At 39.9% G+C, this 27,026-nt stretch overlaps 1 protein-coding gene across 1 annotated transcript; it reads right to left on the bottom strand.

Moving 5' to 3' along the window:
* Positions 1-769: 769 nt before the first annotated feature.
* LOC130829839 (peptidyl-prolyl cis-trans isomerase FKBP10-like) lies at positions 770-26,762 on the bottom strand. The gene is made up of 4 exons (XM_057696413.1): positions 26,434-26,762; positions 26,022-26,167; positions 5,093-5,228; positions 770-914 (listed from the first exon to the last, which is right to left on the bottom strand). Exons 1-4 carry the CDS (start codon positions 26,730-26,732, stop codon positions 770-772), a joined length of 726 nt encoding a protein of 241 aa, XP_057552396.1. The 5' UTR covers positions 26,733-26,762.
* Between the last annotated feature and the right edge of the window lie 264 nt (positions 26,763-27,026).

Genomic DNA, 27,026 nt, shown 5'->3' with positions numbered 1-27,026 from the left:
TCCCTCCAAATAACCTCTTTATAACTTACTGCAAACAATCCTGACATGTAGGTATGATCCAGACTTTCGATTTAACCTCTTTGTTTACTTACCTAAGAGCAACAATCTCTCTTTCACTTTTTAACTGTAAGAAATTAGTTCTATAACACAAGTGAGCCTGAAAGAAAGAGAACAGGGCAGGGGTGGCACAGAACATAACAGGATGCACACTGCTCAGAGATGGAAGGAAAGGCGAGACTGCCAAGACCAGCCTGCATCATTAAACCTCTCTGATGTGTGTGTTGGGATCTCTGTGACGAATAAAATTTTTTGAGTTTTGATGGATACTGGAGGTGAGAAGAGATAAAATTAAAATCTCAATTAACTAAATTTAATTCGTTGGTCAGGACTTCATCTCTCACCTCACGGGGCCTTCAATCATCTACCTGGTCTCCACATGCGCACTGAGGGTCTACACCTTGCAAGTAGCCCATGCTCCATCAAGATGCAACTAAGAAGGTCTCTCCCTATAGCTTGAGTGTCACGTCTGCTCCCCAGGTGTCTGGTTTCTAGCCTGATGGAGTCGCGTGTATGCTGATGGGTGTAGGCTGACCGATTCTCACCCTGCCCTCCTGTTCTCATGATGCTTTATTCTTCCTCTCCTCGACTTACTCTACAATAATTATATTCTCACACAGCACTCATACAGACTTTCCCCATCCCACATATAAGTTGTCTTACTCTGTTCGGACTCCTATATCAAAATACCATAACAACAAACATTTGTCCCTCAGAGTTCCATAGGCTGGCAGCCAGGACCAAGACACCAGCAGATCACAGATCTGGTGTCTGGTGAGGGCCCACTTCCTGGTTCATAGATGGTGTGTTTTTGCTGTATCCGCACATGGCGAAGGGACAAGGGAACTCTCTGGGGTCTGTTTTACAAGGGCACTAATCCCATTCATGAGATTATATGGGCGCTAATATTATTACTTATAAGGACACTAATCTCACTCATCTCATGGGAGATAAGCACCTCCCAAAGGCCACACCTCCTGCCACATTGGGGGATAGGTTTCAACATATGAATTTTGGGGGGACACAAACATTCAGTCCACAGCACAAGGATACTTATATGCTCACACTCGGTCCCATGCACTCCTCTACAGTAATAGCCAAGCCCAATCACATGCACTCACCCACACTCACAGCCCCCTGTACATGGGCATACACACCCAGTTACACACACACGTGTGTACACACACACACACTGCCACGTACCACTTTCACGCAAGCTCACAAACTGAGTCCTACTCACTCACACTCACACAAACATCCAGTCCCACTCCTTCACACAGATCCCATCTGCTCAGTTCTACCCCCCCACACACTCAGTCACAGCTTCACTCACCCAACCTCCCTCTCCCCACCCTAGCTGACACCCACACCCAAAGTCACTGACTCCTCCAGTGGCTTGTTCAACCACAGGGGTGCTCCACCCAACAACTGCTTTTTCTTCCAAAACTGTTACTTCTTTTTTAAAAATTTTTATTGAAATAGAGTTGATTTACAATGTTGTGTTAGTTTCAGGTGTACAGCCAAGTGAATCAGCTATACATATACACGTCTACCCTTTTGTAGATTCTTTTCCCATATAGGCCATTACAGAGTATTGAGTAGAGTTTCTGTGACATATAGTAGGTCCTTATTAGTTACCTATTTTACATATAGTAGTGTGTATATGTCAATCCCAATCTCCCAGTTTATCCTTTACCCTTTACCCTCCTGGTAACCATGTTTGTTTTCTACATCTGTGACTGCATTTCTGTTTTGTAAATAAGTTCATTTGTACCACTTCGTTAGATTCCACATATAAGCGATATCATATGATATTTGTCCTTCTCTGTCTGACTTACTTCACACAGTATCACCATCTCTAGGTCCATGCATGTTGCTGCAAAGGGCATTATTTTGTTCTTTCACAACTGTTACTTCTTAACTAGATAGGAACAGAGAATGGCACAGTAACAGTCTCCTCCTTTTTATAAGGTTTTTTTGAGTGCTATCCCTTTTTATTTAAGTGCTAAAAGGAACAGGCCTCCTACCTGTCCTAAGAGAAGGGCAGATTAGGTTTCGAATGACTTAAAAATCTGCCTTGGAATAAAGTTGAATTCAGTTAGGAAGACAACACCCACATTGTAGTTCAATAGAGAGAACTGAAGGCAGGGAACTGGTTCACAAAGGAGCTGGAAGCACTAAAGAGCTTTTAAGAGCTAGTGAGGCAATTCCGGAGATAAATAATTATAGGAAGTCACTATGACCCTCAAGGCTGGAAAGACAATGGGAAGAAGTGGTGTATTAGTCAGGGTTCTACAGAGAAACAGAACCAATGGGGATGGGAAAGGAAGAGCAGCGAAAGGGAGCCAGAGGAGCGAGAGGAAAGAGAGAGAGATTTAAGGAATTGGCTCATGTGATTGCAGGGGCTGGAAAGTCAGAAATTTGTAAGGCTGGCTGGCAGCCGGAAACTGAGGTAAGATATGATGTTGCAACATCGAGGCAGCATTGCTTCTTCTTTGGGAAACCTCAGTCTCTGCTCTTTAAGGCCTTTGACTGATTGGATGCGGCCCACTCACATTTTGGGGGGTAATCTGCTTTACTTAAAGTCAACTGGTGGTAAATATTAATCACATCCACAAAAACCTCCACTGCAACATCTAGGCTTTGGTACCAGAGCTTAGGCAAGTTGACATAAAGTTGACCATCACAGATGGTGCTACTGGAGCTCAGGGTAGAGGTCATCAGTAAGAGCTAGAACCACAGAGGAGGCACAGCCAGTGCTCGGCCCTGAGGCAGGGAGAAAGGGGAAACATTCCAGTCGCTCCCTCTTCCTGCTCTCCAGTCTGTTCAGAGGCTCTCACTGGACTAATCTAACTGACACTAGTTGGCAAGAGATCTCGGAAATGTCATTTGCAAGAGTCAGTCCTTTGGTACAGAAGAGAACAGGGAAGGGTAGGGGTGAATCTAAAAGTATCTGGAAAAACTAGCACAGAGGGGTATAAGTTCTAGGACCATGAAGTGTTAGATTTCTGAAACAAGGTCCAGTTTGACCCAGGAAAGGGATATGAACTGTGTATATGAACTGAAAATAGTGAGCAAATATAAAGCAACCTCAGCCGTGCTCTTCTCAGAAGCCTGGAGCTATCTACCCTCAAAGAACTCCTGGGCTCTGGGTTGGAAACCAGCTGTGTGATACCTGGAAACCATGGTATTAGTGAACAAACCAGACTCCAGTTCCCTCTACGCCTGGGCTGTAAGAGAATGAAAGTGTCTTAAACCGAATAAGCCTCCTCTGGGGCCATTCTTGATTTCACCGATAGCTGGATGAAATGATCCCCCAAATTACCATTCCCTCACTGTCCATCAGAACGCTGGTAATCGAGAGGATAAGCAACAAAACGGATGAATGACTTCTTGAGTTTTCTTTTTTTTTGTTTTTAATATCAAGATGCTTGCTCAGGACTCTCTACCAGTTCCACTATCTTCCCAGCCATCTTGGAAAGACTAGGGTATTGTTCAATATTTGGAGGTCATGTTTATAAATCTATGTTCTGTAGTTTTGTCTTGATGAGGTGAAGATCCCTTCCATCATTTAAAATGTGTTTTCCAAGAGGGGTATTTAATTATGCTGTAACTATACAGTCATATTTATCTTCAGGTAAACAAGGCAAACAGGACATTAGAAGCTCACCAAGAATTTCTTCTCCTTCGAATACTCCAGAAGCTACAGAAAAGAATGCAATTGAATCTTACAGTTGATAAGGAACCCAGTTTTCCATGCAATGCAAAAATCTCTTATACAAGACGTTGGAAAGTGATCATCTGTCCCTTCATTCATAACACTCAAAATGTTTTATTTCATAAAATTAAAAACAAATACTTGAGGATCTATTATGCCCCAGGCACTGCTCTATGTGCCAGTGTACATGGTGAACGTGAAGTACAAAGTCCCCCTCTCATAAAGATTTCATTCTAGTGAGAGGAAGGAAAAAGAGAAAGAAGCAAAGAAAAGAAAGTAAGTTCATATCATGGTAACTGCTCACAATGGGGGCAGGGAATTGCTCTTGGAGAAAGTGATATGGAGACTGAAAAATGAGAAGTAATATGAAACGTCACAGGAGGAAGATCCAAGGCAAACGTGAGAGCCCTGAGATGGGAACAAGCTTGGCATGTTAAAATGAGAGCATGCCAGAAAACCAAAGAGTGAGTCTTCACTGAAGTGTCAGAAATGTGTGGGAGCACTTCTGATTGTCACATGATAGCCTGGGGGTGTTGCTGCTACTCCGTGAGCCAGGGCCAAGGATGCTAAATATCTAGCACTATTTGAAAGAGTCAGCTCCAGAAAGAAACTTTCCACCCCAAATACCAGCACTTCCTTTGAGCAACCCTGACAGAGAATAGTGAGTGAAAGAGAAATTGTTAAAGAGGAGGTCAGAGAACCAGACAGGGGGCACATTAGAGAGGACCTTGGGGCCACAGTAAGCGTGAAGACGTGCCAACAGAAGCCATTATAAATGTCCTGTAAGCAGGGGAGTGCTCTCAAGAGTCCTAGAGACCGAAAGCATCACACCTTCATACAACACTCTGTTCCACCATAGAGTCCCTGAGTCTTATTTTTATAATTTCCACTGAAATTCCTACTACCACAAAGGGAAGCCCCAGGAAATGTTCCCTCTTTATCTGAATCCCCACCTTCAGATTCCATTACATCCTGGTCTCAGACCAGTTCAGTACTCACTAGAGGGAATTTCCACAAGTCACAGGTCCACATCTCAAGTGAAAATGAAACATACTTTTCTCACGTCCTTGTTGTTCCCACTTTATCCTTGTCCCTAGCTCTTAGTAACTGGTTGCTAGGACTCAGCCTGCATGTTCTAGTCCAGATAATTACTTCTACTCGGAGAGCTACAGCTGATACCTGCCAAGAACATTCATTCTCCTAAGACTAGACCCTACTTGGTTTCTAATCACACTTTCAGCATTCAGATCCTACCCATGAACCCTAGGACCACAGCAGATGTTCCGTTACTTCCAACCAGACTTTCCTAATGCCCACCTTATGGCTACCTGGCTGCACATCCAGGCATCGTCTTGTTGCCAGACACTGTCTGTGTTCATGCCGTATGCATCTGCTAAGACGCCCATAAGGGAAACAGGCCGTTGTAGCAAGAGCGGTGACGTGGGAATCAAACCTGGGTGTGAATCCTGACACCACAGTTTACTAACTGTGGACTTCTTTTTAATTTCTTAAAGCCTTAGTTCCCTAAAGCAGTGATGGTGGTGATAATAACAATGATATCTGCCTCGAGGCTCTGTGATAAGTAAATGAACATGACACAGGTGTTCAAATGCTGCCACTGTTCTCATCTTTATTTATAGTCATTGCTGGACCTTCCTAATCAAGGCCAATAGCTTACGCCTATCAGCAGGCACACTCGATTCTGTGCCCTTACTGCCCTCTTTCCTCCCTAAACTCTGCTCCATGCCACTGAGTGTGCCCTTTATGGATTCTGGTCCGCTGTTATCAAAGAACGGAGCTACAGGCATGACCCTACATCAGTCTATCTGCTGAGTTTAACCAAGTTACGAAAAGACGACTGAGCAGGAAGGGGTGGGTGTACGCAGGAAGAGGTCGGTGCTTAGAGGTATTCCTATTGAGGATAAAGCTAAACAGAGGAATGAGACAGGAGAAAATAGCAGAGGGTGGGAAGGGAGAACAAAGAAACTCTTATCCTCAATTATCCCACTTCTGGGTTTGGCCTACATTAGCAGGATCTTTGTTTAGATCTTCATTTTTCTTTGGCTACAGAGGCCTTTCCTGGTGGGATTACAGGGGAATTTTATAACCCATCCTCCCACTCCTCTCTCTCCTGTGGTTTTAATTGATGGGGAGGAAGGGAAGAAGGGAATTACTCAGTAAAATTAGGTCTCTTCCATATAACACAGCTGCTTTTCTTCATAGAGATTTACTTTTGACAAGTAATTTATGTTGCTTTCAATTACTGTGGGCTGTTACTAGGCTATGGAGGAGGAAAGACCTAGAGATAGGATTGCCTGGGAGTGTGCTAATGTCATTTGTTGTAACAGGTGGCCTGAAGAATTGCTGACTTGAAGCCACAGCTGCTCTCAGCTGGCCTGACTGATGCAGAAACCTAACGGAACCCGGAACAGGCGTAACGCAGGTGCACCAAGTGAACAGCTGTCTCTACATCGATTAGGGGAAAAAAGTGGACAGAGATTTGAAAAATAATATTCTATCAACCAGAGTGCAAAGGGATGCTTTGACTCCACTTTATTATTTCCTATAAGTGGTCTATAAAAATACACTGAATGAATTATGGTGTCTCTTTAGAGGGTTTTCACCCGTGGTGCTGACCAGTGCCTCTCAATAGCAACGTGCATACAACTGGGGACTTTGTTAAACTTCAGATTCGGATTCAGCAGGTCTGGGGTGTGCCAGAATTCTGCATTTCTAACAAGCTCCAGGTGATGCCAGGCCTGTTGGTCCATGGATAACACTGAGTACCACTGTCAACTTCACAGCACTTCAGAATATGAAATTGGTAAAAACACTGTTAAGCTGTCAAATGTTAGAAATGGTCTACCAGTAGGGAATGAAAGTAAACTACATTCTGATGAGATTTTTAAAGGAAATTGAATGACTGAAGAAGTCTTTAATATTAATGATTTGAAATTGGTCTTTTGACCTCTTAGACCTCTGATTATATGCTGTGGGCTTAAAAGTACCCATTACAATTATATTAGAAATGGATTAGTGTATGAATATTTCAATTTCTGAGAAATTTAACTACAATTTTTTTTTTATTTTGACCCTACAATCAAGCAACCAAGGGATTCTTTAAATTATTGAATCCAGCAATTTAACTATATGCAAAGATTTAGAAAGGCTCTTTCCTCCACTTTGGCAAAATGTTTAATTCTGAGGCACTAGAAGTCAACAGAAGTTAAGGCAAATATCCGTGGGGATATCTTGCACAGACAACTGGGTGCTAAGAAGAGTGCAAAGATCCTTCATTGGACGTGGCATAGCTAATAGAAAAAGACTATTTGGCAATATTAAACCAATGTGCTTTTGATCTTTTTCCTATTCCCCAACAGCAAGTCTACCATTATTACTCTGAAAACGAGAACAGGAAAAAAAGGGAGTTCCCAGGCGTCCAGAGAAGGAACATGAGAGCTTGTCACTGCTGCACGGGGGAGTTGGTGAGAGGAAAAAAAGGAACAGAGCAACTATTTGCCCTGCCCATCCTTTCAGCCAACTCAGGAAGCATGGTAAAGAGATTGAGGGTCAAGCCAAAGATCAGCATGCTTTGACCCCATTTCCGTCTGAGATGGTGAAGTAACGATTTAACCAGCCATCCTCAGATCAGCATCGGGGTGGCCATTCCAGTGGGAAGAGGTGAGGTGCCACTGTTGGTCAGAGACAGAAGGCCTGTGCCTAACTGTCTGGAGGCTTCCTGTTTCTGAGGCCATGAACAGTAGGTAGAGGTTTCCACACACAGTGTGGAGGGATGCAGAAGGTAGCTGACATGCTGGCTGGCAAGAAAGATCAGACAGCCCAGAGGCTGGAAGCGGCAGGAAAGACCAGAGCTGGGGATCAAATCAGGTGCAAGCAGATTTCAGGCGAGCCCACAGGGCTGTCAAAGGCAAGGGGAGGCTGGGTCTTCAGGGAAGTCCTCAGGGATGTGACTGAGGCAGAGGGAAGAGACATCAACTTGACCTGAGCTGACCTCAGGGGCAGGTGAGGGAAACTGCTGCCGGAGGAGAAGAAGCAGGTACTGGGACCTGCTCATGGCTCCTGGGTCCCCACCATTCCTCCCTGGCACCATTGGGCCAAGTCATGTCCACCTCTATGTACCCCAATATCGTTCTGGAAAAAAAAAATAAAAAACATGGGTGGGGGGGGTAAAAATCTGAAAGATTGGGACTTGATCTAAAAGACTCTGAGTTACCTTAAGAGCCTGTATAAATTATTGAATTAGAATGACTATATTTGGGTGTTTTATTTCCACCCCCTTCACTCACTAGGTAGAAGGAGGTTCTTAAAGAAGATCAAATCTACAGAAAATAAAGCTATCATTCCTTCACACAGCTCAGCATAGTATGAGTTTAATTTGAAAGCCTGCTTCACCCATAATAAACCATCACATTTTAGTCCGCAGACTCCCTCACTCTGACGTGGAAACATTGAGTTTGGGTCTCTGATGTGTCACTGCTCCTCCCCCAGCTCTGACCATCTGTGAGCTAAGCTCCAACCAAGGCTTCTGCTGCTAATTGTTAGACATCTTCCTACCCTAAGCCTAGCACTCGGGAGTGATCCCCCAGCCTGTGTTCACCCAATCTGAGGCCAGTCCAGGATTTGCCCTGGCTTTGAAAAATCTGTGTGACAACTTCCTGGGTGTGTTCAGGAAACAGAATCAAAAGAGCAGAAGCTTTGGAAAGAACTCTGTGTTGGATTCTGCTTCAGGCATTTATCATGCCTCTGGCTGTGGGCAAGCTACCTTTTCTTCTAAGTGTCCTTCTGTAAAAGTAGAGTTATGAATATCTACTTTTAGGGCTATTATAAGAATTAACAAAAAAATCAATAAATCAGGGTCATATTATAGTATTACAGTTCCTTCCACTGTGCCCAGAGCCATGTAATAGCCTATTCAAGTGAGACCACGGACCTCTTATTCCTTGTATTACCGGCTCCTCACACATTTCCTTCCTCCCAAATAGATGTCATGGATGCCCTGCTTTGCCACCCAGACCCCCCTTCAGGACCAAAGGATGCATTTCCCCCACTGATGACAGACATCATCAGCCCCCTCTGGGAATTTCCTGAGCCAAAGTCATACCCTCTTCCTGGAAGCTCAGCCTGTATCCAAAGACTGGCGGATGCAAGAGAATAAAAGCCAGTCCCATTGACCCCAGCCAGGGAAACCCTGAAAGGTCATCCCACCCTCAGAACAGGGATGGCCAAGGGAGGCTTTATGGTGACTGCACTACAGCCTAACTTTTCCCTCAGTCCAGCCCTGCTTCCCTACATTTTTCCTATAGACACTAATCCTAAGAGCCCACCCTCGTAAACATTCTACATGCTGATCCCTGGCTCAGAGTTGGCCTCTTGGAGAACCCATCTGGTGATAATAGGTTACCACAGTCCCTTGCTCAAAACCGCTCACCTAGCTATTATTATTGACACCATACAATCAACTTAACACAAAATTTGGTAAAATAAACATGCACCACCCTCTTGGCCACTATTTCTGGACAAGTGCTACATATCAAATTCAGTGCAATCCTTTAGTCTTGGTCTTTCCTTCCTCAGGGTCTTCCTCAGCCTGCCCACCAGCCAAACATTTCCAGAGTGGCCATTACTGACACAATGGCTTTACGATACTTGCCACACTGGAGTGTCGGCTAACACTGATATAGTCTTAGCCCTTCTTTGATCCAGAACCAAAATTTGCAACTACCTCAAGGAAGTTTTTATATCCTTGTTTCCACTCTATGTGAATAAACACTGTCTAGCTATAGGAAATTGTCGATGCCTCTAGACAGACTAAGCACCTGCTCATATTATTGCCCTGCTCTATACAAATGAGCCATCTGGGGAAATGAGGAGAACAAATATGCTCTAGAAATTGCAATATAAACAGTGCCCAATTTGGAGATAGGTTGTGTTCTCTAAGTTGATTTGCAAATTGGCTATTTGGAACTCAGAATTATCCTATAAGCAGTGTTATAAATGATGGCCAGCTTCACAGTATTGTCCACAAGCCCTGGTAAACTCACAACGTAATTAAAATGCCACTGCCTTTAATAATGGACTATTCTTTATTGGGAAAAATATTATTCACAGGGCATAACATGGAAACCATGTGGCACCAGGAACATGCATCTCTCTCTCACTCATAGTTGTACTCTTCTCTATGCCACACATTTGCTATAATAACCCATTTTCAAGATGCAACAAGGTCCAGCAATGAACCTGGCCCTTCTCCTCTCTCTCCTCTAGAATTTGAACACAAATAATGTAGACTTGGTGACCTCTGGCTTCCAGCAGATGATAAGCAAAATACAGAGGCTCCAAGAATGTTTCTTGATCCCTGGGCCACAAAGAGAACATTCTATGACACAACACTGTACATCTATAGTTTGAAAGATCCAATATATTTGCACAAGGGTAAATCCCAAAGGAACATTACTATTCCTATTTATAAGCCCAACAAAAAATGGCTGAGGTCAAAAAGTCTAACCGCTGGTTTTAATGTATCCCATAACAGTTCTGTCTTGTCACACATATGTAAAAAATAAAATCCTTCTAAAATGATATCTTTTTACGAGCCCTCCTGAAGCAGAAATAGTATATCTGTAGCCTAAAGCACAAGTTTTCAAAATGTAATCACTTGATCAACAGCATCGGCATCACAAGCAAACTTGTTAAAAATGTAAATTTTGGATACTAACCCACACCTATTAAATCAGAAACTGTGCAACTAGAGCCTAGCAATCTGTGTTTTAACAAGCCTTCCAGGTTATTCTATGTACATTAGAGAACCACTGACCTAATATTTTGAAAAAAAAAATGACGTAAGAAAATCAAGATTAATTTCTTTTTAAAAAGAAATGACTAGAAACACTGTCAATGTAATTGTTCTACTTATAAAATATTACTTTTATTAGATACCCAACAATTCAACTCAAATGTTGGTTCCATGTTTTATATGTGTAGATTACACCTTATCTGCTAAGGAAGATTTTAAAAGTGAGTGGATTAAACAGTGAATGGAGCACAAATCAAAGAATTTTCAACCTTCTGAGGTTGAAAGGAGGAAAGCTATCAAGAATTAACTAATACCATAAAGATTATTTATAGTTTTACAGAAAATTCAAAATAAAATGTTATGGGGAAAACAAAACATATTAGTTTTAGAAGAAATTAAAAAAAGAAAGTTTTAAGGCAACATCAGAGTCAGGCCTTGAAAGACAGGTATACATTTTGACAACAGAGCCATGTTGAGAGGAGTGGATGGAGGGCCCATGGAAGTGGTGAAGGACAAAGTTTCCCAGGAAAGAAGACAACATGAACAAAAGTCAAGATGTACAAAAGCGTGGTACAAAGCTTCTGCCAAGGTGTGTCATAAATGGGTTTAGTAGTGCTTAAATAAATTCCCCTCAACTCTCAAGACAGCTGGATGAACACTGAGCAGCCAGAGACCACAGGCCAGTTACCACTGTCAGAAGTAGTTGTGTGCAGCTACCCCAGTGTGACTTACTAATGTTATTCCTGTGTGTACAATGACACCAAAGAGCTTATTTAAGGAATCAAGATAAATGCATAGAGTTTAGGCACTGAGTAGATAAGGAGAAGAGACAGGAGGGTCTTGGGCGCCATATCAAGCAGACTGGATCCTTTTTACAAGGCAATAGTGTGTTTGGAGGAGAGAAAAAAAAGACATGATTTGTCCTGGCTTGTAAAATTATCATCACACAATATATAGATTGATTTAGACTGAAAATAGATGGAGTCAGGCAAATCTGTTAGGATTTTATCAAATTAGGCCAGACAGGAAGTATTAACAGTCCAAACTACCGTGGAATAGAAAAGGAAAGGAGAGAGTTGCAGGATAATCAGTTCAATTCACTAATATCTGATTGTCTATGATATAGAAAATACATATTGTCACTTTTAACCAAAATTTCAAAGACCATCCTTTATTTTAAGTAAATTAAAATCTGTTACACAGAGGTATAATACCACTATAAAACTATGATAAATGGTAACATAATTATAATAAAGGAAGCATTAAGTGTTACAGAGGTTTACATAATTACAAGATCACTTTTATATGGAGTGGTTATTTCATGGATAAAGTATTGATTTAACCATGAGTCTTCGAGGATGACAAGTATTACCAAAAGAGGTATAGATATGGGCATTCTAGATATAGGAAACAAAAGAGATTTTAGAAAGACAGGTAGATGAGCTTTTACTGACTTAATAGTGTAATATATTTTGAAAAGGTGGGAGATGAGTTTGAAGTCATAAGGGAAATGCAAATCAAAACCACAATGAGACACCACTTCACTCACAAAGATGGCTATAAAAACATTGTAAGTGTTGGTGAGGATGTAGAGAAAAATCAGAACCTAATACACTGCTGGGAGTATAAAATAGTGCAACCTCTTTGGAAAACAGTTTGTTAGTTCCTTTAAAAGCTAAACATAGATTTATCAGATGACTCAGTAATTCCACCAGATACATAATTGAGAGACTTAAAACATATATGCACACATATATGCATACAAAAACCTATACAATAATGTTTATAGCAGCAAAAACCCAAAAAGTAGAAACCACCCAAATATCCATCAACTGATGAATGGATAAATAAAATATGGTACATCCATTCCATACAATGGAATATTATTAAGCCACAAAAAGGAATGAAGTATGCATGCTTTAATATGGATAAACCCTGAAAACATCATGCTAAGTGCAAGAAGTCAGACACAAAAGGCCATATATTTTATGATTCTATTATATGAAATATCCAGAATAGGCAAATCCATAGAAACAGAAAGTATCAAAAGATTAGTGGTTCTGGGGGAAGGGGAAACTGGGAGTTACGGCTAATGGATACAGGACTTCTTTCTGGTGTGATGAAAATGTTCTGGAATTAGACAATGGTGATGGTTGTACAACCTTCTGAATGTACCAAAAACCATTAACTGTACACTTTTAAAAGGGTTAATTTTCTGGCATGTGAATTATACATCAATTAAAAACAATAAGGAAGGAAGGAAAGAAGGGAGGGAGGGAAAGGAGGGAGGGAAGGAAGGAAGAAAGGAAAGAAGAAAGAAATACCATTGGATGAGGCCTATGTGGTGGACCTCAGAACAGATAAACTCAACAATTAGATCAATTTAACTGTTGGATATGTAAAAAATAAATCATCGACTTTTCAATTTGTTCTGAAGTTTTAAGAACCTTAACGGGCTAGCCCAAGGTCACAAAGCTGGGCTACTCAGCTGTGAAGCTAGGATGCATTCTGATTATGAAGCCATATACTTAACTGTGGCACCTGCCTGCTGCCTTCTCTGGCCTGAGGGTAAGATAATTCCTCACATTAGGCAGGACAGTTACTATCCAGAGAAATGGAAGGAGATAGAAAAGAATATTTAAAATAGGGGAGGTATGTTTATTTATATGGAAAATAAGGATGAGAAATAATCTTGGGCTACAGGGTTATTGTAAAAATGAGAATGATCAACAAAATAAGTTTCATCTGAGTAAGTTAGTCATAGGTAATGAATAGCTCTTTCATGACCGTGGATGAACAGGTAGAACAAAATATTGAGTATAGTACTCAAAAACTGAAATAATCTCCTAGGCGTGAGAAAAAGAACTTCCTAATCCTACTGTAAAGCCCACCAAGTTGACAAAAATTCTGCATACTATGATTTAGTAGCTGGCTAGCTCAAACCAGACACTGCTTTGAGGCTCATGTCTGAGTTCAAATTTCATATGACTATTTCAGCTCTTCTAATTATACACCTGACAGCTACATCAAAAACACGTCCATGATTTCAAAGGAAAAAAGAGGATAAAATCATACAAATGGATAAAGGCAGAATCCTTTTGCACGTGTGCGCACATGCGCGCACACACACACACACACACACACACACACACAGCTATTCAAAGAAAGGGACTCCATTCTGATGGGATAATAATAGATCATTTTTATCATTGCATATGATGGACAGCAAATAATGCAATGTATTGTCTACATACAATAGTATTTGTATAAAGTATTTCTCAAAAACTTTGACATTTGAGAAATATTGAACCGTATTTCCTATGTAATGACAATGACCAATTTTCTCTATTTAGGAGAACTAGTAGGACTCGCAGGACCCAGAAAAAAAGAAAGTTTGGAGTAACTATCAAAAAAAAATGATAGAGAACATAACAAAAAACAAAACATGCACTCAGAATAAATGAAGCCCTAAGAATGGATTGGCCCCTTTCTGGAGAAAATAGTGCAATATTAACAGATAAAGACCACAGATCTATTCAACTCCTGGCTTCTTCCATTTTCTCCAATGAAATGAATAATAATACTAAAACCCTTGTAAGACATTAACAGATGGAAGAATAATCTGGAATGATTAAAGAAAGAGAGAGAGGTAATGAAATAATGAAATAAGAGCATATCTAAGTCCCTATATTAATATTATACCCCAAAGCATAAGATACAAAATTCATATAGTTTCTAAGGATCTCAAATGATGGAGTGCAAGCAAATTTCTTAAATGGGTATAATGATTCTAGAAACTATGATGTTTGACTTTATTTTGGAGAAAACTTCAAAAGTGGCTTATTAGACTGTTGAGGAAAACAAGAAAAAAAAAGATAATCCCAGAAAACAACATTAAATACAGTCTTCCCAAATATATAGTTTTAATTTTTACTAGACTATGAATTAGTATAAAAATAAAATCCTCTTTTAGGATTTTCAAAACATTTTGACAGCTATAATACCAATTACTGGAAAAACATCTTACAGGGCAGGCAGCAGCAGGGAGGCAATTATTCCTATGTCATAGCACAGTCCCTAGAATTAAGACAGACAGTACATACTAAATAAGATAGCATAGACTCATTTCTGTTTGCTTCTCCTCACTAAGAACAAACATAATCCTAGAAATGATGCAAGACATAACCTAAAGAGAACCTGGAAATGTGGAAAGAGAAAGATCGATTATGGAATCCAGGACTAGAGGAATCCAGCAGTAGGGTTTCTCATGACATCCAACTCAACAAAAGAAGACAACCCATGCCTGGCACTCCCCAACATCCAACCTGTCAACAGACAAGTTGACCCATGTAGGTTTCTTTTTTCCCCCCCAGATCAAATAGGATCCCAACAACAATAAGTGAGCTCAGCAATAACTGGCAGCAGAGATTGGTCAGAAACCCCACCAAAAAAAAAAAAAAGGCCAGAGAAACTACTCTCCTTAGCTGGGCATGAGACTATGCTCTGCCCCACCCTGAGAGTCACCAGAAGGCACTAGCAAGGTGGAATCCCACCACATCAAGTGCGCAAGCTCAGGAAGCATTTTAGTCTTCACAGACTAGAGAATCTCTTCCTCCAGATAGTACCAACAGTGGTAACAACAAGTGCCTGGCCTGGGAAGTGCTTGTCACCCCCATGAACCATAGACTCCCTTCTCCCAGCTAGAGGAAGCATCAAGTCTGGACTGGGGAAGATCCCTGCGGATTCAGGAAGCACCATTAGAAGCCCAGGTAGCACCAGACAATAAATGATGAAAATAATACCACAAAGATCTTAAAATTTAACTTCCACTGGAATTACAACACAACAAGTAGGCTAGGACCTGCAAGTTAATCCAAACTGGATGACTGCTTACTAAAATAAAGATTTAATGGGGACCCAGAGTCTCCTAACATAATAATCAAGATGTTCGCCATACAGTGAAAAAAAAAAGGGAAGGAAGAAAGGAAAGAAGGAAAATCACTTCTCATACCAAGAACCAGGAAAATCACAACCTGAATGAGAAAAAAACAATCAACTGATACAAAGAACAAGTAAATTAGATGTTGGAATTATCTGACAATAATTTTAAAGCAACCACCATAAAAATACTTCAACAAACTATCTTTTTTTTTAGAAAGAGAGAAAAGTATAGAGAAACTGAATATAAAAAAAACATAAAAATGCCAAAACAAAAGTGACTGGAAAAAATACTTCAACAAGCAATTACAAATTCTCTTAAAACAAGTGAAAAATTAGAAAGTCTCAGCAAATAACAGAAATTGTAAAATAACAATAATAATGACCAAACCAGAAAAAAAAAATAGAACTGAGAAATACAATGGTGGGGGGTGGAGAATGGACTGTCATGAATTAGCTCAATAGTATAGTGGCAATAACAGAGGACAGAGTCAGTGATCAATGGAATTTACACAACCTGAACAACAGAGTAAATGGAAGGGAGGAAGGAAGGAAGGAAGGAAGGAAGGAAGGAAGGAAGAAGAAGGGAGAAAGGGAGGGAGGGAGGGAGACAGACAAGGTAAAAGCAGTGCCTCAGGGACCTGAGGGATAAACAGCAAAAATACCAATACCTGTATCATTAAAGTCTCAGAAGAATAGGAGAAAGTAGGGCTGAAAAAGTGCTTGAAGAAATAATGACAGAAAACTTACCAAATTTGGCAAAAGACATAAATCAACATATTCAAGACACTGAGCAAACCCCAAATAAAAAAAATCCAAAGAAATTTAATCCAAGATACACCATAATTAAACTTCTGAAAACTAAAGACAAATAGAAAATCTAAAAAGCAGCCAGAGAGAAACAACACATGTACAAGGAAAACCAATTTGAACAACAACATATTGTTTTTATAAATTTATTTATTTATTATTTATTAGCTGTGTTGGGTCTTTGTTGCTGCACACAGGCTTTCTCTAGTTGTGGTGAGCAGGGGCTACTCTTCATTGCGGTGCATGGGCTTCTCATTGTGGTGGCTTCTCTTGTTGTGGAGCACAGGCTTTAGGTGCGTGGGCTTCAGTAGTTGCAGCACACAGGCTCAGTAGCTGTAGCACACGGGCTTAGTTGCTCCAAGGAATGTGGGATTTTCCCAGACCAGGGTCGAACCCGTATCCCCTGCATTGGCAGGTGGATTCTTAACCACTGTGCCACCAGGGAAGCCCAACAACAGCATATTTTTATATGAAGCTTAGGAGGCCAGAAGAAAGTGGCACAACTTTTTCAAATGCTGACAGAAAAGAAATGTCAACTATAGATTCTATAACCTGTGAAACTATCCTTCAGGTATATAGAGAAAGTAAAGAAACGCTCAGACAAATACAAACTAAAACAATTTATTGATAGCAGACAGAACCATAAATAACGACTAAAAAAAATTCTTCAAACAGAAAGGAAATGATAAAAGAAAGAAAATTGGAGTATCAGGAGGAAGAAAGAACAACTGAAAGAGCACAATTATGAGTACATATAATAGACTATCTCTTCATAAATCTTATAAATCGTATTCAATTATTGAAACAAAAATTGTAACACTATCTGATACTCAAGACAATGACAAATAAAAGCAGGAAAGATGGACCTAAACAGCAGTAAGGTATACACTTCAATAAAAGTGGTAAAATATTGATATCACTGTAATAATAAACATGTATATTATAATACACAGAGAAACCACTAAGAAATCTATCAAAGAAATACACTAAAAAACATTATAAATAAATCAAAATAGAATCCTAGGAAATGTTAAGTAACCCAAAAGAAGGCAAAAAGAAACATAAAAATGTGAAGTGCAGGAAACAAACAGAAAATAAACAATGAAATGACAGACTTATGTCCCAAAATGTTAATAATTATCTAAAATGCAAATGGTCTAGAATCACCCATTAAATTCAGACTGCCAGAGTTGATAGAAAAATATGATGCAACAACATGCTGTTTATAAGAAACTCACCTCAAATTCAACAACATAGGTAGGTTGAAAATAAAAGAATGGAAAATGATATACCATGCAATATTTTTTAATCAAAAGTAGCTATATTAATATCTGATAAAATATACTTCAAAACAAGGCAAATTAATAGAGAATTACTAAGGACAAAGGAATATTATATAATGATAAAAGGATCAGTCCACCAAGGGGAAATATTGATCTTAAATGTGTACATGTCAAACAAGCTTCAAAACACATGAAGCAAAAACTGATAGAGATAAAAGAAATAAACAAATTATAGTTGTAGATTTCAACATTCCACACTCAGCAGTTGAAAGAACTACTATGCAGAAAATCAGCAATGATATGAAATATTTGAACAACACAAAAAACCAAAAGGATGTAACTTACATACATAGTTCCCTCCACTCAACAACACAAAATGCTCTTTTTTTTCAATTGTCCATGGAACATTGACCAAAATAAGCCATATACTACGTCACAATACAAATCTCAACAAATTCAAAAGCAACTGAAATCATACAGAGTATGTACTCTGACCACAATAAAATCAAACCAGAAATTGATAACAGAAAAGTCAACAAAAAATTCTCTAAATGTGTGGAAATTAAATGACATATGTCTCAATAATCCACAGGCCAAAGAGTAAGTCTCAAAAGAAAAGTTTTAAAAATGCAAAGAATTGAATGAAAATCAGGATATAATAACAATATGTGGGATACAACTAAAATATTGTTGAGAGGAAAATTTATAGCACTAAATGCCTACATTAGAAAAAAGAAAAGGTTTCAAATTAATAACCTATTACTTAAAAAACTAAAAAAAGACTAACATAAGCCAAAAACAAGCAAAAGGAAGATAATAAAGAGCAGAAATAATTAAAATTGGAAACAGAAAACAACAGAGAAAATCAATTAAACAAAAAGCTGCCCATTTAAAAAATAATAATAAAATTGGCAAACCTCTAGCAAGACTGGCAATAGAGAGAGAAGATACAAATCACAAATCCATTATAAAAACTGAAGCAGAAGATTCTGCAACCATCCAAAAAATGATAGAGGAATACTACAAACAACTTTGTGTTCATATATTCAACAACTTAGATGAAATGTACCAACTCCTTGAACACCACAAACTATCAAATCTCAATTAAGATGAAGGAAATAATCTCAGTAGTCCTATAATCATTAAAGAAATTGAACCCATAACTTAAAAATTCCAAAAAAGAAGTCTCCAACCAAATGATTCCGCTGGAGAATTCTACTGAATGTTTAAAGAAGAAATATACAGTCTCTTCCAGAAAACAAAAGAGGGAACACTTCCAAGCTCATTTTATGAGGCCAGTCTTACCCAAATATCAAAATCAGACAAAGATAGGACAAAAAGAAAAAACTGCAAACCAGTATCTCTTATGAACTTAGATGCAAAAATCCTCAAAAATATTGGCAAATCAAATTAAGCAATGTATAAAATGAATTAAACACCATGGCCAAGTGGGATTGGTTCCAGGTATAAAAGGCTCTCTTAGTAGCACAGACATATATATACTACCAAGTGTAAAATAGATAGTCAGTGGGAAGTTGTTGTATAACAAAGGGAGTTCAACTCGAGGATGGAAGATGCCTTAGAGGACTGGGGCAGGGAGGGTGGCGGGGACTCGAGGAGGGGGAGTCAAGGAAGGGAGGGAATACGGGGATATGTGTATAAAAACAGATGATTGAACCTGGTGTACCCCCCCAAAAAAAAAAATAAATAAATAAATAAATAAATAAATAAAAAGGTTCTCTTAACATTTGAAAATCAATGACTGTAATCCACTATACCAACAACTAAAGAAGAAGAAAAAAAAAATCTCAACAAGTTAGTAATAGGGGATACTACCTAAACTTGATAAAGAGCATCTATAAGAAACCTATAGAAAAAGATGGCGGCGAAGTAGAGAGACGTGGAGTGCATCCCTCCCCACAGATCCATTGGGAATGCACGGAAGGACGCAGTCATTCTCACAGAGAACCAGCTGAACACCAGCAGACGGCCTCGGACACCGGATGGGACTGCGGGGAGCCCGACATAGCCGGTAGGGAGGCATCTACGAGGGCTCAAAGAGGGTGAAGCGGCGGAGCTGTGGCAGACGGGAGGGAGTGAGAAACATACGGAGGGGCCGCAGCGCAGCTCAGCGTTCCGGGATCAAGACATCGATCCACGGCTGAACGGAGGGTCCAGGAGCGGGAGTGTGGGAGCAGGAGAGCTGGTTCAGTGTGGGAAACATTGTTGCCGGTAGGGTGACGGACCGAGAGGACAGGAGGGAGGAGGCCCGCGGAGAGGAGTGCCCGTTCCTGAGAGCTGCCCGGCCATGATGGCGGCTGGAAGCTGCAGGCTCACTGGCGGCTGGGAGGAGCCACGCGCATAGCCTCTCTCTCTCTTTCCGCGCCTCTGCAACAGGCAGTGGAGAGACGCCCTGCGGGCCACCTAAGGCGCTCAGGGATAACAAGTACCCTCAGGCACTCGGGTGGGGCTAGATTAAAACCCCTTGCAACGCCAGCAGCAGGGAGGCTGCTGAGAGAAAAAAAAAAAAAAAAAAGAAAAGAAAAAAACCCCCGAGAGAGGCCCATCTCTAAGACTTTCTGTTTACGCCTGAGCCACCGGCGCCCTCTGCAACAGGCACCTCCAAGCCTGACTGAGACATCAGTGCGCCACTGCTCACTCCCTCCCAGGAGAAGGAGCCACTGTTGTACCCTCTCCCTCCCCACACACCGACGCTTACAGACGAACAATAAAGGAACCTCTGCTGGTCACAGAATAACGCAAAAAAACCCAAGAACAAGCAACCCCAAAAGTTTGGACAACCATGAGGAAACAAAGAAACACCATGCAGGCAAAGGAGCAAGAAAAAAACCCACAAGACCAAATAAATGAGGAGGAAATAGGAAAAATGCCTGAAAAGGAATTTAGAGTAATGATAGTAAAAATGATACAAAATCTCGATAACAAAATAGAGAAAGTACAAGAAACAGTTCATAAGAACTCAGAAAAACAAACAGCAATGGATAACAAAATAACTGAAATTAAAAATACTCTAGATGCTATAACCAGCAGAATGACTGAGGCAGAAGAACGAATAAGTGAGTTGGAAGATAGAATGGGGGAAATAAACGCCACAGAGCAGGAAAAAGAAAAAAGAATAAAAAGATTAGAAGACAGTCTCAGAGACCTCACTGATAACATTAAGCGTACCAACATTTGAATTATAGGCATCGCAGAAGAAGAAGAAAACAAGAAAGGGTCTGAGAAAATATTTGAAGAGGTTATAGTGGAAAACTTCCCCAACGTGGGAAAGGAAATAATGAACCAAGTCCAAGAAGCACAGAGAGTCCCATACAGAATAAACCCAAGGAGAAATACACCGAGACACATATTAATCAAACTAACGACAACTAAACACAAAGAAAAAATATTAAAAGCAGCAAGAGAAAAGCAACACACAACATACAAGGGAAAACCCATCAGGATAACAGCTGACCTTTCTACAGAAACTCTGCAGGCCAGAAGGGAATGGCAGCATATCCTGAAAGTCCTGAAAGAGAGAAACCTACAGCCAAGAATACTCTACCCAGCAAGAATCTCATTCAGATTGGAGGGAGAAATCAAAAGCTTTCCAGACAAGCAAAACTTAAGAGAATTCAGCACCACCAAACCAGCCTTACAACAAGTGCTAAAGGAACTTCTCTAAGGAGGAAACACAAGAAAAGGAAAACACCTACAAATACAAACTCAAAACAATTAAGAAAATGGTAATTGGAACACACATGTCAATAATCACCTTAAATGTAAATGGATTAAATGCTCCAACCAAAAGACACAGACTGGCTGAATGGATACAAAAACAAGACCCTTCTATATGCTGCCTACAAGAAACCCACTTCAGACCAAGGGATACATATAGACTGAAAGTAAAGGGATGGAAAAAGATATTCCATGCCAATGGAAGTCAAAAGAAAGCTGGAGTAGCAATACTCATATCAGACAAATTAGACTTGAAAGTAAAGACTATTACAAGAGACAAGGAAGGACACTACATAATGATCAAGGGATCCATCCAAGAAGAACATATCACAATGGTAAATATCTATGCCCCCAATATAGGAGCACCTCAATACATAAGGCAAATGCTAACAGCTATAAAAGGGGACATCGACAGTAACACAATAATAGTGGGAGACTTGAACACCCCACTTACATCAATGGACAGATCATCCAAACAGAAAATAAATAAAGACACACAAGCTTTAAATGACACATTAGACCATCTCGACTTAATTGATATTTATACGACATTCCATCCAAAAACAACAGAATACACGTTCTTCTCAAGTGCACACGGAACATTTTCCAGGAGAGATCACATCTTGGGTCACAAATCAAACCTCAGCAAATTCAAGAAAATTGAAATCATATCAAGCATCTTCTCAGACCACAACGCCATGAGACTAGATATCAATTACAGGAAAACTGCAAAAAATACAAACACATGGAGGCTAAACAATTCACTCCTAAACAACCAAGGAATCACTAAAGAAATCAAAGAGGAAATCAAAAAATATCTAGAAACAAATGACAACGAAAACACAACAACCCAAAACCTATGGGATGCAGCAAAAGCAGTTCTAAGGGGGAAGTTTATAGCAATACAGTCCTACCTTAAGAAACAAGAAAATTATCGAATAAACAACCTAACCTTACACCTCAAACAACTAGAGAAAGAAGAACAAAGAAACCCTAAAGTGAGCAGAAGAAAAGAAATCATAAAGATCAGAGCAGAAATAAATGAAAAAGAAAGGAAAGAAACCATAAGAAAAATAAATAAAACAAAAAGCTGGTTCTTTGAGAAGATTAACAAAATTGATAAACCATTAGCCAGACTCATCAAGAAAAAAAGGGAGAAGATGCAAATCAACAGAATTAGAAATGAAAAAGGAGAAGTAACAACGGACACCTCAGAAATACAAAAGATCATGAGAGACTACTACAAGCAACTATATGCCAATCAATTGGATAACCTGGAAGAAATGGATACATTCTTAGAAAAATATAATCTTCCAAGACTGAACCAGGAAGAAATAGAAACCATGAACAGACCAATCACAAGTACGGAAATTGAGGCAGTGATTAAAAATCTCCCAACACACAAAAGCCCAGGACCAGATGGGTTCACAGGCGAATTCTATCAAACATTTCGAGAAGAGTTAACACCTATCCTGCTCAAACTCTTCCAAAATATTGCAGAAGGCGGAGCACTCCCAAACTCATTCTACGAGGCTACCATCACCCTGATACCAAAACCAGGCAAAGATGTCACAAAAAAAGAAAACTATAGACCAATATCACTGATGAATATAGATGCAAAAATCCTCAACAAAATACTAGCTAACAGACTGCAACAGCGCATTAAAAAAATCATACACCATGATCAAGAGGGGTTTATCCCTGGGATGCAAGGATTCTTCAATATACGCAAATCAATCAATGTGATACATCATATCAACAAATTGAAGGATAAAAACCATATGATCATTTCAATAGATGCAGAAAAAGCTTTTGACAAAGTTCAACATCCATTTATGATAAAAGCTCTCCAGAAAATGGGCATAGAAGGAAATTACCTCAACATAATAAAAGCCATATATGAGAAACCAAAAGCCAACATTGTTCTCAATGGAGAAAAACTGGAAGAATTCCCCCTAAAAACAGGAACAAGACAAGGGTGTCCACTCTCACCACTATTATTCAACATAGTTTTGGAAGTTTTAGCCACAGCAATCAGAGAAGAAAAAGAAATCAAAGGAATCCAAATTGGAAAAGAAGAAGTAAAATTGTCACTCTTTGCAGGTGACATGATATTATATATAGAAAACCCTAAAGACTCTACCAGAAAACTGCTAGCACTAATTGAGGAGTTTAGTAAAGTAGCAGGATACAAAATTAATGCACAGAAATCCCTTGCATTCCTATACACTAACAACGGAAGAGCAGAAAGAGAAATTAAGGAAACTCTCCCATTCACCATTGCAACCAAAAGAATACAATACCTAGGAATAAACCTGCCTAAGGAGGCAAAAGATCTGTATGCAGAAAACTTTAAGACATTGATGAAAGAAATCAAAGACGACACAAACAGATGGAGGGACATACCATGTTCCTGGATTGGAAGAATCAACATCGTGAAAATGTCTGTACTACCCAAAGCAATTTACAGATTCAATGCAATCCCGATCAAATTACCAACGGCATTTTTCACAGAACTAGAGCAAGAAATCTTACGATTTGTATGGAAACGCAAAAGACCCCGAATAGCCAAAGCAATCTTGAGAAGGAAAAATGGAGTTGGTGGAATCAGGCTTCCTGACTTCAAACTATACTACAAGGCCATAGTGATCAAGACAGTATGGTACTGGCACAAAAATAGAAAGGAAGATCAATGGAATAGAATAGAGAACTCAGAAGTAAGCCCAAACACATATGGGCACCTTATCTTTGACAAAGGAGGCACGAATATACAATGGAAAAAAGACAGCCTCTTCCATAAGTGGTGCTGGGAGAACTGGGCAGCAACATGCAAAAGAATGAAATTAGAACACTTCCTAACACCATACACAAAAGTAAACTCCAAATGGATGAAAGACCTACATGTAAGGCCAGACACTATCAAACTCCTAGAGGAAAACATAGGCAGAACACTATATGACATCCATCAAAGCGCCATCCTTTTTGACCCACCTCCTAGAATCATGGAAATAAAATCAAGAATAAATGAATGGGACCTCATGAAACTTCAAAGCTTTTGCACAGCAAAAGAAACCATAAACAAGACTAAAAGGCAACCCTCAGAGTGGGAAAAAATAATTGCCTATGAAACAACGGACAAAGGATTAACCTCCAAAATATACAAGCAGCTCATGCAGCTTCATACCAAAAAAGCAAATAACCCAATCCACAAATGGGCAGAAGACCTAAATAGACATTTCTCCAAAGAAGACATACAGATGGCCAACAAACACATGAAAAGATGCTCAACATCACTAATCATCAGAGAAATGCAAGTCAAAGCCACAATGAGGTATCACCTCACACCAGTCAGAATGGCCATCATCACAAAGTCTGGAAACAACAAATGTTGGAGAGGGTGTGGAGAAAAAGGAACTCTCCTGCACTGTTGGTGGGACTGTAAATTGGTACAGCCACTATGGAAAACAATTTGGAGGTTCCTTAAAAAACTACAAATAGAACTACCATATGATCCAGTAATCCCACTCCTGGGCATATACCCAAAGAAAACCATAATCCCAAAAGAAACTTGTACCATAATGTTTATTGCAGCACTATTTACAATAGCCAGGACATGGAAGCAACCTAAATGCCCATCAACAAATGAATGGATACAGAAGATGTGGCATATATATACAATGGAATATTACTCAGCTATAAAAAGGGATGAGATGGAGCTATATGTAATGAGGTGGATAGAACTACAGTCTGTCATACAGAGTGAAGTAAGTCAGAAAGAGAAGGACAAATATTGTATGCTAACTCACATATACGGAATCTAAAAATGGTACTCTTGGACTCAGTGACCAGAACAAGGATGCAGATACAGAGAATGGACTGGAGAACTCGAGCTTCTGGGATCTTAGTTCCCTGACCTGGGATCAAACCCATACCCCCTGCATTGGAAGCTCAGAGCCTTAACCACTGGACTGCCAGGAAAGTCCCGAGATGGCTTACTTAAGAATAATGAGGGTGAGATGAATTGAGAGATTGGGATTGACATATATACACTACTAATACTTTGTATAAAATAGATAACTAATGAGAACCTACTGTATAGCACAGGGAACTCTACTCAGTGCTCTGTGGTGACCTAAATGGGAAGGAAATCCAAAAAAGAGGGGACATATGTATACGTATAGCTGATTCACTTTGCTGTACAATAGAAACTAACACAACATTGTATAGCAACTATACTCCAATAAAAATTTTTAAAAATAATAATAAAATAGTGCTAGGTGGGGGAAAAAAAAAAACCAATGACCACGAATAGGTGGAGATTTCTGCAACTTAATCATCAGACAGCAGATGATCCAGACTAGCACCATCCAACCCAACTTCTACAGTGATGGAAATGCTCCGTATCTGCCCTATCCAATGTAGTAGCCCTCGGCAACAAGTGGCTCTTAAGTACCTGAACTGTGGCAGGGTGACCAAGGTACAGAATTTAAAATTTATTTAACTTAATTTAAATGTAAATAGCTACATGTAGCTAGTGGCTACCATCCTGGACACTGGAAGTCTAGACCAAAAGCTTCGGCGGGTTTCACATGGTAAATTAAATTAACCTCTGCAAAAGAAATAAAGACAGAGGAGAGTGACTTGAAGAATGAGAAGGACTTACCATCTCCATCTTCTCCATAGGCCAGAAAAGGAGGAATGGTGATGATGCGCTTTTCTCCCACACACATCCCCAACAGCCCTTTATCCATTCCAGGAATCAGCCAGCCAATTCCCACGTATGTGTCATACGTTTTCATACGATTGTGACTGAAAACCAACGAGAAAGGGGAAAACTTCCATACTATGAGGGCATTTGTAACTCAACCTTCAAAAGGTTTTTGTTACCCAAAACTCAGCTGACCAATGAACTCATACCCGTCTCTGGAGAAAAGGCATGTATGTATCTTTGTTCCCAATCACAGAGCAGTGGGGAACGAGTCCCTTTTCTGGTTTCTCCATGGGCATAAAAAGCAGATGAGATAGAAGGAACTAAGGAGCATTTCAATAATATTCCCACAAACGGCGGGACTTACCTCGAATCAAACAGTGTTCCATCCAAGAATGTTCCATTGTAGTGGTACCTTACAAAATCAGACACCTGGATGGTCCGAGGGCAACTGAGGGGCTTGAAGTAAGTATGAATCTGAACCTGATCTTCTGAATTCCAGATATCCATCAGAAGTACATCAAAATGAAGCACTGAATCTGGGGGGATCACACCAGCTAGAAAACAGAGTTCACACTGAGAAGCTGCTGCCTTTCGGGCCACACAAATTAACACCCAGGATGCTGCCAAGGTGCATGGAAGCCAAAAGGGCTCAAGGGGGCACATACAATTCCAAAGTGAGCCATGTTCCCTCCTTCTTTCCTCCAAATGAAAAGAAAAAAAGGTTTTGGCCCTGCCCTGCTGCTTGCAGGATCTCAGTCCCCCAACCGGGGATTGAACGGCAATAGAAGCTCGGAGTCCTAACCACTAGGCCACCAGGGAACTCCCTCCAAATGAAATTGCAAGAAAAGGAAACAATAAAAATTTCCTCTCGACGAGAAGAACATTCAATACACCTGTATTAATAACACTTCTTTCATATCTAGAATAAACAAGATGAAATTAAAAAAAAAAAAAAAG

Source organism: Hippopotamus amphibius, chromosome 10 (genome assembly GCF_030028045.1).
Source record: "Hippopotamus amphibius kiboko isolate mHipAmp2 chromosome 10, mHipAmp2.hap2, whole genome shotgun sequence".
NCBI classification, from domain to species: Eukaryota; Metazoa; Chordata; class Mammalia; order Artiodactyla; family Hippopotamidae; genus Hippopotamus; species Hippopotamus amphibius.
This window is presented reverse-complemented; position numbering and strand designations above follow the sequence as displayed.